Genomic DNA, 14,532 nt, shown 5'->3' on the forward strand with positions numbered 1-14,532 from the left:
ATCGACTACTAAGAACTAGAATCATGACGGACGTCGAAGTCAAGACTGAGGTTACGTTTGTTCACTTGCTTTTTAGGTGTAGGACACCTACTTGCGGCCCCAGTTCCCCCTGTTAATCGATTTTCTTGCAGAATGGAGGAGGCGACGCAAACTTGGAGCCAGAGAATCTCCGAAAGATTTTCGTCGGAGGACTCACCTCGAACACCACCGATGACCTGATGAGAGAGTTCTACTCTCAATTCGGAGAGATCACTGACATTATTGTGATGAGAGATCCAACCACAAAGCGATCCCGTGGATTCGGATTCGTCACTTTCACCGCCAAGGCCGAGGTGGACGCCGCTATGAAGCAACGACCACACGTTATCGATGGAAAGACTGTCGATCCGAAGCGTGCCGTTCCACGTGACGACAAGAATCGCTCCGAATCGAATGTGTCGACGAAGCGTCTCTATGTGAGCGGAGTTCGGGAGGATCACAACGAGGACATGCTCACCGACTACTTCTCAAAGTACGGAAACGTCACCAAGTCCGAGATTATTCTCGACAAGGCCACCCAGAAGCCACGTGGCTTCGGATTCGTCACATTCGACGATCACGATTCCGTCGATCAATGCGTTCTCCAGAAGTCTCATATGGTCAACGGACACCGATGTGATGTGAGGAAGGGACTCTCCAAGGACGAGATGAGCAAAGCTCAAATGAGCCGCGATCGTGAGACTCGTGGTGGAAGATCCCGCGACGGACCACGTGGAGGTTACAACGGTGGAGGTGGTGGCTGGGGAGGCCCAGCTCCACGCGGAGGTCCAGGAGGATGGGGAGGACCAGGAGGTGGCGGTCAAGGAGGATACGGCGGAGGTAGTCAGTGAAAGGCGGCGCAAATTCTTGAATTTAACTCTAAACTAGTTTCAGACTACGGAGGCGGATGGGGACAACAAGGAGGCGGTGGTGCCGGAGGCCAAGGAGGATGGGGCGGACCACAAGCCCAAGGTGGATGGGGAGGACAGCAGCAAGGCGGTTGGGGAGGACCACAACAGCAGCAAGGAGGCTGGGGAGGACCACAGCAGCCGCAGCAAGGTGGCTGGGGAGGCCAACAGGCTCCAGCTCAACAGCAAGGCGGATGGGGAGGACAATCCGGTGCGCAGCAGTGGGCTCATGCTCAAGGAGGAAACAGAAACTACTAATCTCGTTCCCTGTGTCATTTCCACCCTTCTTTCCTTGTATTCACCCATTTTCACCACGTTGCTCTTCTTTGTATCGATCTTTCTTTTCTCTCTGTTATCTCATCATCCAGAGGATGCCTCCCTTCTTGTATACCTTTGTTTTACATTCGTTCTTGTTATCTTTCCATCTTAATAACCAGAAACGTTTCTTTGACATACCAACCACAAACTTTTTATCAACCCAATAATTTATTCCAAATTTTTCTATTCAAAAACTGTTGAGAATGAATGCAGAGTTTGTTCCAAAAGTCCCTCTCATCACCCTCCCATCATTACCCTTAATTTAATAAAGTTGACAACTTTCTACTCGATAGATATTTACAGATCTTTTCCAGCTTTTACAGATTTGCTGCATTTCAGGAGTTTTCAAAATGTCAGGAATCTTCGGAGTAATCGTGTCGGGACGGACACCGATCGAGGTGCTTCCAGTCTCGGATTCAGAATTCTCGTGTGAAATCGTCAATGCGGATTCCATCAATCACGTCGTCGTCTTCCTCACCGGCGCTCAGCCGTTTCCAGATGGAATTGGTGGTTCTGGTTGGGATTTTTCTGCGATTTTTGACTGAAAATTCAGTGTTTTTCAGTATATATTCGTTGGCCGACGACAGACGGCGGAAATTGGCACTATTTGGGATTCATTTGCAATCAGAAGCCAAGTGCAATCTTTAAAGTTGCACAGGTGCGGAAATTCGATGAAAAATTGAGAATTTGCACCCTGAAAACACGAAAATCAACACTTTTTCAAAAAATTTCGGAAAAAAAAGCGATTTTTCGCGAATTCGCTGAATTCTAGCTGAAAAAAACACATTTTCCGCAGTTTTTTGACATTTTCTCACTAACAACTCATATTTTTCGGTTAAAAACCAATTATAAATCGATTTTTACGATGAAAATGCCGTTTTTCATCCATTTTGAGCGAAAAGTCTCAAAAAATGCACATTTTTTTGCTTCAAATCCTAAAGAAAGTCAATTTTTCGACCAAAAACTACTGATCAATCCCGTTTTTCTGTTAAAAACTCGTCTTGCCCGTTTTTTTTGGTTCAAAAAGCCTTTTTTTCCCGATTTTTTGGCAAAAAACAACTTTTCCGGTATTTTTGGTTGAAAAAATCATTTTTCTACTGAAAATAGACACTTTTATGGGTTTTTAGCTGAAAATCGACTGAAAAGTTCGAATTTTCGTCTTAAAATCGTCAATTTCTTCATTTCTCAACAAGTAAAACCTCTCACAGTTTCAAAAATTTCATTTTGAAGCTTAAAATCTATTCAATGCTTCGATTTTTGACATCTGAATGATTTTTTCGCAAAAATCTGCAATTTTCATCGATTTTTTGCCCGAAAATATTCCAAAAACTCGATTTTTTTGCTTAAAATGCCCAATTTTTATCAATTTTTCGCCAAAAAATCATCAGTTTCCCATTAAAATTGGCAATTTTTTTTCGATTTTTCCCCTGAAAATCTTCCAAAAAATGGATTTTTGCTTAAAATCCCCAATTTTTATCAATTTTTCGCCTGAAAATCTTCTAAAATATCGACTTTTTGCACAAAATTGGGCAGTTTTCAATGAAAATCAGTAGTTTTTACCAGACTTGTCAAAAATCGGGCCGGGCCGAGATTTTTCTTGACCGGGCCGGGCCGGGCCGAAATTTCTCTTGGCCCGGCCCGGCCCGGTCGGCCCGGATTCAAAAATGGGTACCCATTTTTACCAATTTTTTTTTGAAATTTTTCGAAAAAAAAGAGTAAAAATGCTTAAATTATCATACATATTCACATTTTGATTCAATTTTAAATGTTCATTCGAAAACTATACTTTTTTCAAAAAAAAAATTCCATCAATCACGTCAATTTTTCGCCTAAAAATCTTCTAAAATATCGAATTTTTGCATAAAAATCATCAGTTTTCCATTAAAATTCCTGTTTTTATCGCTTTTTCACCTAAAAATCTTCCAAAAACTTGATTTTTCGCGAAAAAACCCCAATTTTTATCAATTTTTGCTTGAAAATTCCCAATTTTTTTTCGCATTTTTCACTTCCAGCTCCACAAATCGGATGCCTCTCACAGCGGTGTGTTCAACAGTGGTCAACAAATGCAATTGTATTCGAGTGGCTCCGCCCAAATCGGAATAAATGCAGAGAGTTTATCAATTATTGAGGGAAGACAGGCGGCCGATGGTACTCAGGCCAGTCAACAGGTAAAAATGGAATTTTTTTGATGGAAATCGGCAGAAAATCACTGAAAAATCGCAATTTTCCTCAAAAATTGGTCCAGACGCCATTTTCAGACAATTTTGAAGCTGAAATTGGTTTTTTTAGGCTTTTTTTTCTTTTTTTTTCACTGAAAATTAAGATTTTACTGCTGAAACACCATATAAAACCCAATTTTCAGCTGAAAAATCAAAATTTCCAGACAAAAATTGAAAATTTCGCCGGAAAACGCCGAAAAATTAGTTATTTTTGACTAAAAATCGGCTGAAAATGGGATTTTTTTTAAATGGGATAAATGGAAATCGGCTGGTGTACCTTTGACGCCTTTTTTCAACACGAAACCAAGTGAAATCCGCGTCAAAGGCGCGCCAGACTTACGAAAATCTGTGAAATTTCCCAATCTGGCGTACCTTTGACGCCTTTTTTCGACACGAAACCAAGTGAAATTCGCGTCGAAGGTGCGCCAGACTTACGAAAATCTGTGAAATTTCCCAATCTGGCGTACCTTTGACGCCTTTTTTCGACACGAAACCAACTGAAATCCGCGTCGAAGGTGCGCCAGACTTCCAATTTCTACCTATCTGGCGCACCTGTGTGACGCGTTTTTCCAGAAAATGTGTTCAAAATTTTCAAAATCAACAGAAAACACGTTCATTTCCGCTATATCAGGATATCTGGCGCACCTTTAGCGCGTTTTTGCAAATTGTTCTGCCCCGCGCAGAAAGACACGTCAAAGGCGCGCCAGAGAATTTTCAGATAATTTTGTTGAAAAAGCGCCAAAGGTGCGCCAGTTCTTCGTTTCTCTGCAGAGTTTGGACAATCTGGCGCGCCTCTAACGCCTTTTTTCAACACGAAACCTAGTGAAATCCGCGTCGAAGGTGCGCCAGACTTCCAATTTCTACCTATCTGCTTGGAGCTTCAAAATTGTCTGAAAACGGCAAAATCCCTGTTTCTGGCGTACCTTTGACGCGTTTTCCAGCAAGTGAAATCCGCGTCGAAGGTGCGCCAGACTTCTACCTATCCGGTTGGAGCTTAAAATTTTTCTAAAAATGGCAAAAATTAACGTTCCGAAGCGTTTTTCCATCTCAAAATCTCCCCCAAAGGTGACAAAAACCGCCTTTTTCCATCCCCCCCCCCCCCTACTACTCCTTATCCTCTTTATATCCAATACAATACAATACAATAAATCACAATCGTCTGTTGTAGTCGACACTGGTTGAATTTGCGGAAAAGATGATAAGAAATCTCATCAACCACACCGAATCATTCACACAACGTCTTGTCGACCCGGCTACTGGAGGACGTGAGTTTCATTTCCGCCGGTTTTTACCTTTTATATGGGTTTTTCATTGATTTTAAGTGAGAAAAACATGATTTCAGACTGAAAATTGTGAATTTTTAGGTGATTTTATCATTTTTTCGACTGAAAAACTGTTTTAAGTTGTTTTCCGCTTGGAAATCGCATTTTTGAGGTTTTTTCACCTTCAAAACAGAAAAAAACAGACGAATTCGACTAATGGCCGAGTTTTTCCACCTGGTGGCCTAGAAACCCAAATTTTGGGAAAACTAGTCCCCGAGCTCAGAAAGTCAGTTTTTGACATTTTCAGCGTTTCTAGAATCCGAAAACAACAAAAAACCACCGAAAGTGGTCCGTGGCCGAGTTTTCCGATTCGTGGCCTAGAAATCCAAAATTTCAGAAAAATAGTCCCCGGGGCCAAAAAAGTTGCTTCAGGCCTTTTAGAGTAAAAAAAAAAGATTGGAAACCTCAAAAAACGTCGAATTTGGTCCGTGGCCGAGTTTTCCGACTCGTGGCCTAGAAACCCAAATTTTGGGAAAACTAGTCCCCGAGCTCAGATAGTCAGTTTTTGACATTTTCAGCGTTTCTAGAACCCAAAAACAACAAAAAAACCACCGAAAGTGGTCCGTGGCCGAGTTTTCCACCTGGTGGCCTAGAAATCCAAATTTTGGGAAAACTAGTCCCCGAGCTCAAAAAAGTGGTTTTATCCATTTTTGACGATTTTTTTGTGTTTTCAACATGAAAACGGTCATTTTTCACATTTAGACATCGATTTTAGACCATTATCAGCCGGAAAATGTTCATTTTTTTCAATTTTTTCGCTCAAAAATCTAATTTCCAGGCACCCAAGAGTACATCCCAGTCACCGCCTTCCAATCCTGGTACAACTCATTCTCCCGTCGTTTCCAAGCGAATCCCTACTTCTGGAGAGCTCTCAACAATTCTTGAGCTGAAAAAATCTGAAATTTTCAAAAAAAAATTTTTTTTGAATTTTTTGGTTTTTCACTAAAAATGAGGTGATTTTGTATATTTTCTGTTATTTTATGTGGTTTTTTCTGTTTTAAAATTGTGATTTCTCGTCGATTTTTGAGTATAAATGTGGAAATTTTTGGAAAATTTTTTTTGGAAAAAATTTGGACAAGTTGACAACTTGTGAATTGATATTTTTCTGCCTATTCTTATTTTTATTTGCTGAAATTACAATAATGGTCAAACTGATAAGAGAGAAATTGGGGGAATGTTGCACTCACTCACAAAATTGTCGATTTTGCACTTTTCTAGCTGAAAATTGACCTAAAATGGCGATTTTTCGGTGAAAAACTTGCTGAAAATGGGTTTTTTAAGCAGAAAAACCCATTTTTTCAAACTTTTTGGTTCGGAAATGTTATTTTTTCATGAAAAACGGCCAAAAAATGTGTTTTTGGGTGTAAAAACTCAATTTTTGGGATAAAAATCCAATTTTCCGTCGAGAAATTAGAAAAATTGATTTTCAAACCCTAAATTGGAGTTTTTCTCCAATTTTTTGTGCTAAAAATCACATTTTCAGCAATTTTTCATCCAAAAATGACTTTTCGATTTAAAAACTGTCCAAAAATCGATTTTTCACAAAATTTTCAGCCAGAAACTGCTAAAAATGCTTAAAAATAACGTTTTTACGGCTTCAAAACCATCAAAAACCATAAAAAACCACAGGGGGACTAGTTTTCCGCAAATTTGGTTTTCTAGGCCACCAGGTGAAAAGTTAGGCCATAGGCAGTTTTTAGCTGAAAAATCTTGTTTTCGACTGAAAATATGTCATTTTGGCTGAAAAAATGAGATTTTTGAACTGAAAATTACCAAAAACCGCTGAAAATTGCAATTTTTAGGCCCAAAATTCGTATTTTCCAAGTTTTCCCCTCCCCAATGTCTGCACTCTCTTCATTCTCCGTTGTCTCTAATCGACGTCTTCTCCCTCCTTCTCTCCGCTCCCCAACGTCTTCTATCATCAGTTTTTTTCGAAATTTTTGATTTCCCGCCATTTTTTGGCCTAAAAGTGCCATTTTTCCAATCCACGTGCTCAAAACAAGCACATAACATAGATCTAGACAGTCAGAACCACAATTTTTGGCTAAAAATAGAGAAAAACAAGGAAAGGTGGAACGGTAAACATGATGGCAGCCGGGGGTTACTTCCTTATTGTAAAAAAGTAAAAAATAACAATTTTTGCAAAAAAAAAGACAATTTTCAGTCGTTTTGACCTGAAAATAGGCTGAAAATCGTCATTTTTAGGCCAAAAAATGCGAAAAAACGCTAATTCTGCAAATTCTGGTGGTTTTGAGCTAAAATTCCGTGAAAAATTCAATTTTCGGTGAGCAAACGCGCTCTACCGAACAATTGAACGCAATTTTCTAAATTTTGTCAGTTTTTCACCGTTTTCAGCCAAAAATGTTTACAATTTTCGCATAAACTGAGCGATTTTTGGTAAAAACGTTAAAATTTTCCTCTCAAGGGATAGCGCAAACACGCTCTACCGAACACTGATAATTTTTTGGGCGCCAAATTTAAATTTTTCACAAAAAACGTCGATTTTTGTTTGGAAAATTAGTTTTCCACGGTTTTCAGTAGGAAAAATTAAAAATTCTCATGTTTTTGCTGTAATTGCGCTCTACCGAACAACAATTGGTGGAGCGCAATTACAACAAAAACCTCTTTCAATTTTTCCGATTTAAAACCTCTGAAAATCTCATTTTCCAAACAAAAATCCGGGTTTTTAAAGAAAAATTCAAATTTGGCGCCTTAAAAGTTATTAGTGTTCGGTAGAGCGCGTTTGCGTCCCTGAAAAATTTGAATTTCATTTCTTCAAAACTGATCGCTGAACCCGTTGTTGGTCATTTTTGCAAAAAATAAATATTCCATCAAATAATATTGACACACACACAAACAGTTTCTCCCCTTATTTGTCATCACGAACATGTGGTTTGACGGGAAATCTCAACAAGTTTGTTATCCCGCGATTTTTAACCCAAAAATCAGAATTTTGGCGCCAAAAATCCGTCAAAACGAAGATTTTCGAGCTTTGAACCCATCTTTTTTGAGAAAAAAGTTGTAAAAATAGAGAGAGAGAAAAGTTTGTCAAACTTCTTGAGACACCCCTCACATTTATCATCATTTTCTCTCCGTCCCCCCCCCCCTACCTGTTTGCCCACGTGGAGACAGGAGGTGGGCACACAGAGAAATGTTGGGTACAAAATGTTGAGGTGGTTTGGTGCAAGTGCGCTCTATTGGAGGTTACTGTAAGCCGAGATACTGTAGCGACAAGAGCGCTCTACTGCACTCGTGTACTCGTGAAATTTGAATTCCCGCCAGATCGTTGAGTCTACAGGGAGCAGCAAATGCGCTCTACTGGACTAGACTCAAAAATTGCGGTTTTCTCAAAACCACATTTTTGAATTCCCGCCGAATCAGTGGATATATGCAAAAGCACTCCAGTGATCGATTAACGGATCTAGGGGCAAGTGCGCTCTACTGCACTCTACAGTACCCGCCACCGGATTTTTCAAGTTCTAGTGAGCAACAAACGCGCTCGATTGGACTTTAGTTGAGCGGTGCCGGAAATCCAAAAATTGCGGTTTTAAAACCACAATTTTGAATTCCCTCCGAATCAAGTTCGCTCCACCGAACAATACCAGAAATTGCGGTATTTTCCGGCGCATTCCATTCACCTTCTTATCGAAAGAGAGGTTAAGAGGATTGTAGCTGAAATTCATCCGATTATAGGGGGAAATTTACCTCAAAAACGGCTGAAAATGGCTAAGAACACTCAAAATTGACTGAAATTGCGTCAAAATTGGTTGAGAGTGGCTCAAAAATCGCTGAAAATGGCTGAAAATTGGCTAAAAACAGTCAAAATTGGCTGAAAATGGCTGAAAATAGCGTTCGGGATCAGTTTCTGATTGATAACTCGCTTATTTTCAGTCCAGAATGGCTAAGGCCCGAGTTAGGCTCAAATTGGATAAAAAATGGAAGTTTTGGACTCGAAAATCCTTAAATTTGGGCTCATTTACCCTATTTTAAGGCTTTTTTAGGCCTTTCTAGGCCCTGCTCAGGCCCCCTTTCGCCCCGAAAACACGAAAAACACTTTCCATTTTCGGGGTGTTCCGTTTCACCTCCCCCCCCGCCACACGACCACCACTCATTTTTCTTCTTCGTGTTAGCCTAAGCCATGCTTTTTGCTCTTTTCTCTGTCTCCGCTCCCTCTCTCGGCTCTTTCTCTGAGTCTCCCCATGGCGCCAGTACTCTCTCGCTTCTCTGCCACTCTCCTCGATGAGAGAGTGAGAGAGTGAGAGACGGCAGACAGAATGAGCAGAGACATTTTTCAAAGAGCACAATGACGACGGAGCTCTGCTGGCGGAGGAGCCTGCAGAGATGTTGCTCCTTTTTTTTTGCCACTTTTTTTGTGGTCCCAATTTTTTTTCTCTTTTTGAAAATTTTGAATTTGGGTCTAAAAATTGCAATTGTAGGACTGTGAACTAGGATTTTTCTGGGTTTTTCTAGGCCATGAGATATCTTGGTCTAGAATTACTAGTCAGTGGCCTAACTTTCCAAGTTGGTGGCCTAGAATCCGAGTTCCGTCTGAAATAGCGTTTTTAGGACGGTTTTACGCTCTAAAACCCTCATTTTCAATGATTTGGTGGCCTAGAATACGATAATTTAAGAATTGCGTTTTTAGGACGGTTTACGCTCTAAAACCATCATTTTCAACAACTTGGTGGCCGAACTTTTGTGGTTGGTGGCATAGTTTTCATACTGGTGGCCTAACTTTCTCAGCCTATGGCCTAGAATCCGTCATCTCCGGAAAATGCGTTTTTTGGAAGGTTTTTCGCTCTAAAACCCTCATTTTCAATGATTTGATGGCCTAACTTTCCCGTCCGGTAGCCTAGAATTCTATCTCTGCTTGAAGTAGCGTTTTTAAGACGGTTTTACGCTCTAAAACCCTCATTTTCATGATTCTGATAGTTTTGGTGGCCTAACTTTCCAATCTGGTGGCCTAGAAACCTCTTTAGAAGCTATTTTCCCCAATTTTCCACACAAAAATAGTATTTTTTCGATTATTTTTGAGTTTTGAACCCACTGCATCATCCTGTCGTTGCAAACATTGCTAACTTTATAAGAACCACTAATTCGATTATAAAGAAAACGGAATTTCTTGAATTTGATACCAGAAAGTAGGCTCCGCCCCTTCTGTCTTGGGGTTTTTTTCGAAGGAATTCGGTAGGAATTGGAGGATTTTGAAGCGGTTTTTGTTTGATTTCGATGACAATTTTTCCGAGTTTTGGCTGTTTTCCGTGATTTTCTGAGTTTTCCGCATTCCGAGTCAGTTTTAGTAAATTTGGAGGCATTTTTCGGATTCTAGACAGCCGTTTGACGGTTTTGGAGTCAGTTTTAGCCAATTTCTGCCGATCTTTTGGCTTCTAGAAGGTTTTCTGAGTTTCAGATTGTTTTCCGCTGATTTTAGTGGTTTTTGGCGATTTTAAGCAAATTTTTCGAGGTTTGGACGGTTTTCTATGCTTTTGGAGTCATTTTTAGCCGATTTCCATCGATTTTGAGCAATTTTTTGTCGATTTTCTCCGCTCCGTTATCATCCGTTCCGCCCGTCCTCCGCTCCCGATTTTTTGTCTCTCCGCCGGCAATTTACTCTCTTTTCTTACACTGAGCCCCCCCACCTGCTCCTTGCAAATGTTTGCACTTCTATGAGTCTCTTGGCTCCGCGAGCCCTGATATGCTAGTTGTCAAACTACTGGATAGTATAGACATAGTGATGACCAGAAATTCCAGAAAAAGTGACGTGGCAATGAGAGCAGTATGCGGGGTACTGTAGTTTGGGAGGGGTACTGTAGATTTATGATGTGCAGGTCGTCAGATAGATTACTGTAGTTATGAGGTATCAGATGGCGGATTGGTGCCTTGATGTGCAGGTGAATGGGTTACTGTAGTTTGTGAGGGGGATTACTGTCACTCCATGGATTACTGTAGCGTTATCTATAGATCTGTCGGTTGGTCCGGATGTCCGCTATATCCAAAAGTTCTCATTATTAATCTGTAGAATTCTGGCTATCGGTTACTGTAAATTTTATCGTTTCCATATTTCACTCGTAAACATGCCATTTTCGGCAAAATTTCTTCAAAAATCCCAGTTTTTGAGCTAAAAATCACTTTTTTCAATGATTTTCGACGTTTTTGCGTCAAAAATGACCCATAAACTATAAAACTGAGTTGTGAACACCTTAATTTGATAGTTTCTGGGTCATTTTTGACCCAAAAACGTCGAAAATCATTGAAAAAAGTGATTTTTAGCTCAAAAACTGGGATTTTTGAGTAATTTTTGCTGAAAATTACATTTTTACGAGTTGAACGGTCATCCGGACATTGGGGAACGACAAAATCTACAGTAACCCTATAGCCCAGAATCCTGCAGATCCACAATGAGACATGTTGGTCTAGCTACTAAAACGGGTCATTTCTGACGCCAAAACATCGAAAATCGTTAGAAAAAAGTGATTTTCGATGTTTTTGGTTCAAAAACGACCCAAAAACTATCAAATCCGGCGAATCACTGGATTCTGCAAGTCCGGATGTCCATACCTACAGTAAGACTGCCAGTCCCATCTGTCTATTTGGATTTCCTCCCGATTTTGGAGGTACTGTACCTACAGTAACCCATATCCAAAAGTAAGATGTGCAGGTCTCTCGATCCTACAGTAATCTCCTCCTCCAAAAACATAATTCGTCACTTTGATAAAGTGCTCACAATTATGTGTGCTTTTCTGTGCTCGAAATTGTGCTCCTTGTGCTCTCTCTCTCTGTCTGAGTCTCCCCGTTCTAAAAAGGGGAGGCTCAATGTCATCTAGCGACAGCATCTTTCTGTTGCTATGTGCTCAGTGAAGCCATTTATCATCATTTTTGGAAAAAAAAATGAAAAAAATGGAGGCGGAGCCTGAGCAAAAGAGCTCGAAGTGGCCAGTTTTAGTCCAGATCCAGTCCAGATTCTTCAGCGGAATGTGCTGACTGGCTGGCGTACCTGAGACGCGTCTAGACAACTTTTTCAGTTAATCCCTCGATTTTCATCTTAGAAAACAGAATCCTTAGAATCTGATGTCTGAATTTTTCTCCATCCGTTCCAACTCTAAGTTTTCTTGTTATTGGGAAGGAGCTCCACTCTAATTTCCGTGTTTTTCGACTCCTTCCGGGTACTTTGTTAGGGAATAGACGAGTGTGCCAAAAAATCAGAATTTTCGGGTTCTTGAGAGCTGTTTCTCGCTGATTTTCACACAAAAATCGTGTTTTTCGAATCAAAATTGCTCAAAAATGCTCATTTTCTCTTCAAATTTGATATTTTCAAGGTCTGTCCGTGTGCCCCGGATGTCAGGATGTGCTAGGCACGGAAATTGGCTCTGTGACGAGTCAAAAACCGTCTATCGGTGTGTCCAGGTGTCCGGATATCTGAGATTCGTTTAAAAACCTGTTAGAACCGGTTTCAGGACTGGAAAAACCGAGTTTTTGAGCTAAAAATTTCAAATTTTTTGGTTTTTGAGTCTAAAATTCAGAAAATCCAGATGTCTGTCTGTCTATCTGTGTGTCCGGATGTCCAAAACAGTTTAGCACAATATTCAAATTTTTAGAATCTGGTATTTGGTACAGTAACCCAGGCTCCAGGATTTGAAGTTTCGATCCTAGGCTACAGTAACCCGGATCCCAAAATCTCTGAATTTGGATCATAGGCTACAGTAACCCGGATCCTAATAACTAACAATTTCGATCCTATGCTACAGTAACCCGGATCATAAAAACTCCGGCCGAAATGTCTGTCTGTCTGTCTGTCTGTCCATCCAGATGTCCGCACTATTTGCCGATTCTCTAGTCTATAGTAACACAATGTGTAGTGTGTCGTATCGCTATCAGTTAGTTCAACTAACTTTTAACGATCTCTTTTGCCTTCAAATGACAAGATTCTGTCATCTGAATAGTGTAACGACGACGTCTTTTATAGAGAATACACACAATCTTTGTTTTATTGCCTTCTGAATCCATTGAGACACGAAGTGACGTCATCACTAGAAGGAGATTGTCATCTTTTCGTTATCATCATGGGAATTCGCTTTTTTTCTCTTTTCTTGGCGGGAAAATGAGAATTATCATCATTTTTTTGCGGTGCAGACACTTCGCGTTCGTCTTTTCTCTTTTTCTCTGCAAAAATATTGGTGATAATTGGTATTTAAAAAGTTAGATGTGCAGGTTGCCTGGTGATTGGATTACTGTAGCTTTGGCTAGAGATCTGCAGGTTCTTAGAGGTTACTGTAGTCTAAAGTCGACTGAGCTTGAAATCTGGTAGTTTGGTGTGGAATCTGACAAGTACAGTATCCAGTTAGATCTGCATGTTGCTGTGATGTTCCGGACTACTGTAGCCTGAGCTTGTTAGATCAGCAGGTTAGCATCGGGTTACTGTGGCTGGTGATAGTTAGATGCGCCGGTTGCTTTTTCGGATGAAAAACTTCGTTTTTTTTGGGAAAAAAACCGTTTTTTTTCCTTTAAAAATCTCTGAAATTTGCGATTTTCAGCGAAAAAACCTAAATTTTTTGGTTTTTTGCCCGTCCGCCTGTCCTCCCGTTATCCCCCACAAAATCTTTTGAATTTCCCAATTTTTTCAGAAACAAGCCCCGCCCACTTTGTCTCTCGCAGAAATTGTCAACATTTTGGAGTCGAATCTTCAAAAAAGTTCGTATGCATACAGGGTTTTGCACGACGAAATTCGACACCGAAGTCCTTATTATAGGTAGGCGTCAGTTCTATTGGAGGGGTGGACATCTGGACACACAGATAAACAGGATTTAAAGCGAAAAATTGCGATTTTCAGCCATTTTTTAGTTGGATAGCGTGTTTTTCGATATTTTATCAACGAAAAATGATAGTTTTCCTTATATTTTTGACTGAAAATCTACATTCTAACAATTCCAGCTACAAAAAATGGCATCCGGACAGACAGATACACAGAAAAATGCATTTTCAGGCTATAATACTGTTTTTTGCAAAAAGGTAAATTTTGATTCGAAAACCGCCATTTTTTAATGAATACAGTGAGTTTTCTGATATTCGGATTCAATGAAAAACAAGAAGAACTCATTTTAAGAGACTTTTCACCCAGTTGAAAATGTCATTTTCAGCCGATTTTCAGGCGAAAAATATCATTTTCAGCCGCTTTTCACAAATTTCCGGCTCTAAAAATGGTTCACTAGCTGCGTATCAAAACGCCATAACGAAACAGCGAATTGAAACAAATGAAATTGAAATGTTTGAAATTTTGAAAAACACTTATTTTGAACTTTGCTTATTTCACTCTCAGACCTCGTATGATGTTGATGTTTCAAACTATGAACACATCCTCCTCCCCATCCATAAATTCTCAAATTTCGACTCTCTCCACTACGCCAATCTGTTCTTTTTTAGTTTCTCTTTTCGACATTTTTCTGATAGAAAAAGAAATTTGATCGATTCTCCGTGAAACTCGATACTTTTTATTCCATCATAACTTAGGTTTAAAATCTATTTTTTCGCGAAAGGGGGGATCTTGTAAATGCGCTCTATTGATAATCAACTTCTTAAGCGAGGATATTCTGAGAAAGTTTGGCTAAAAATCACTGAAAATAGTCAGAAATCGCTCAAAGCCTATTTTGGACATCCGGACACTACAGACACCTACAGTACCCCCCGTTCTACAGTACCCTAATTACAGGAAATGGTCCGGCGGGCATCGCTTTGTCGTCATTTCTCTCCGGA

General features: G+C 40.1%; 3 protein-coding genes across 3 annotated transcripts; 2 read left to right on the plus strand and 1 right to left on the minus strand.

Annotated features, from left to right (window-relative positions):
* Window positions 1–8: 8 nt before the first annotated feature.
* On the minus strand, window positions 9–1,698 carry GCK72_015846 (uncharacterized protein; the record flags this gene model as incomplete). Its single annotated transcript, XM_053731170.1, has 3 exons — window positions 9–451; window positions 527–884; window positions 1,546–1,698. The coding sequence occupies 3 exons, from the start codon at window positions 1,696–1,698 to the stop codon at window positions 9–11; spliced, it is 954 nt and encodes a 317-aa protein (XP_053585942.1).
* Window positions 24–1,184, plus strand: GCK72_015847 (uncharacterized protein; the record flags this gene model as incomplete). The annotated part of the gene is made up of 3 exons (XM_053731171.1): window positions 24–50; window positions 132–861; window positions 913–1,184. The coding sequence occupies 3 exons, from the start codon at window positions 24–26 to the stop codon at window positions 1,182–1,184; spliced, it is 1,029 nt and encodes a 342-aa protein (XP_053585943.1).
* GCK72_015848 (uncharacterized protein) lies at window positions 1,595–5,670 on the plus strand (the record flags this gene model as incomplete). The annotated part of the gene is made up of 5 exons (XM_003094869.2): window positions 1,595–1,760; window positions 1,808–1,902; window positions 3,257–3,412; window positions 4,632–4,728; window positions 5,564–5,670. The coding sequence occupies 5 exons, from the start codon at window positions 1,595–1,597 to the stop codon at window positions 5,668–5,670; spliced, it is 621 nt and encodes a 206-aa protein (XP_003094917.1).
* Between the last annotated feature and the right edge of the window lie 8,862 nt (window positions 5,671–14,532).

This window comes from Caenorhabditis remanei, chromosome IV, assembly GCF_010183535.1.
Source record: "Caenorhabditis remanei strain PX506 chromosome IV, whole genome shotgun sequence".
NCBI classification, from domain to species: domain Eukaryota; kingdom Metazoa; phylum Nematoda; class Chromadorea; order Rhabditida; family Rhabditidae; genus Caenorhabditis; species Caenorhabditis remanei.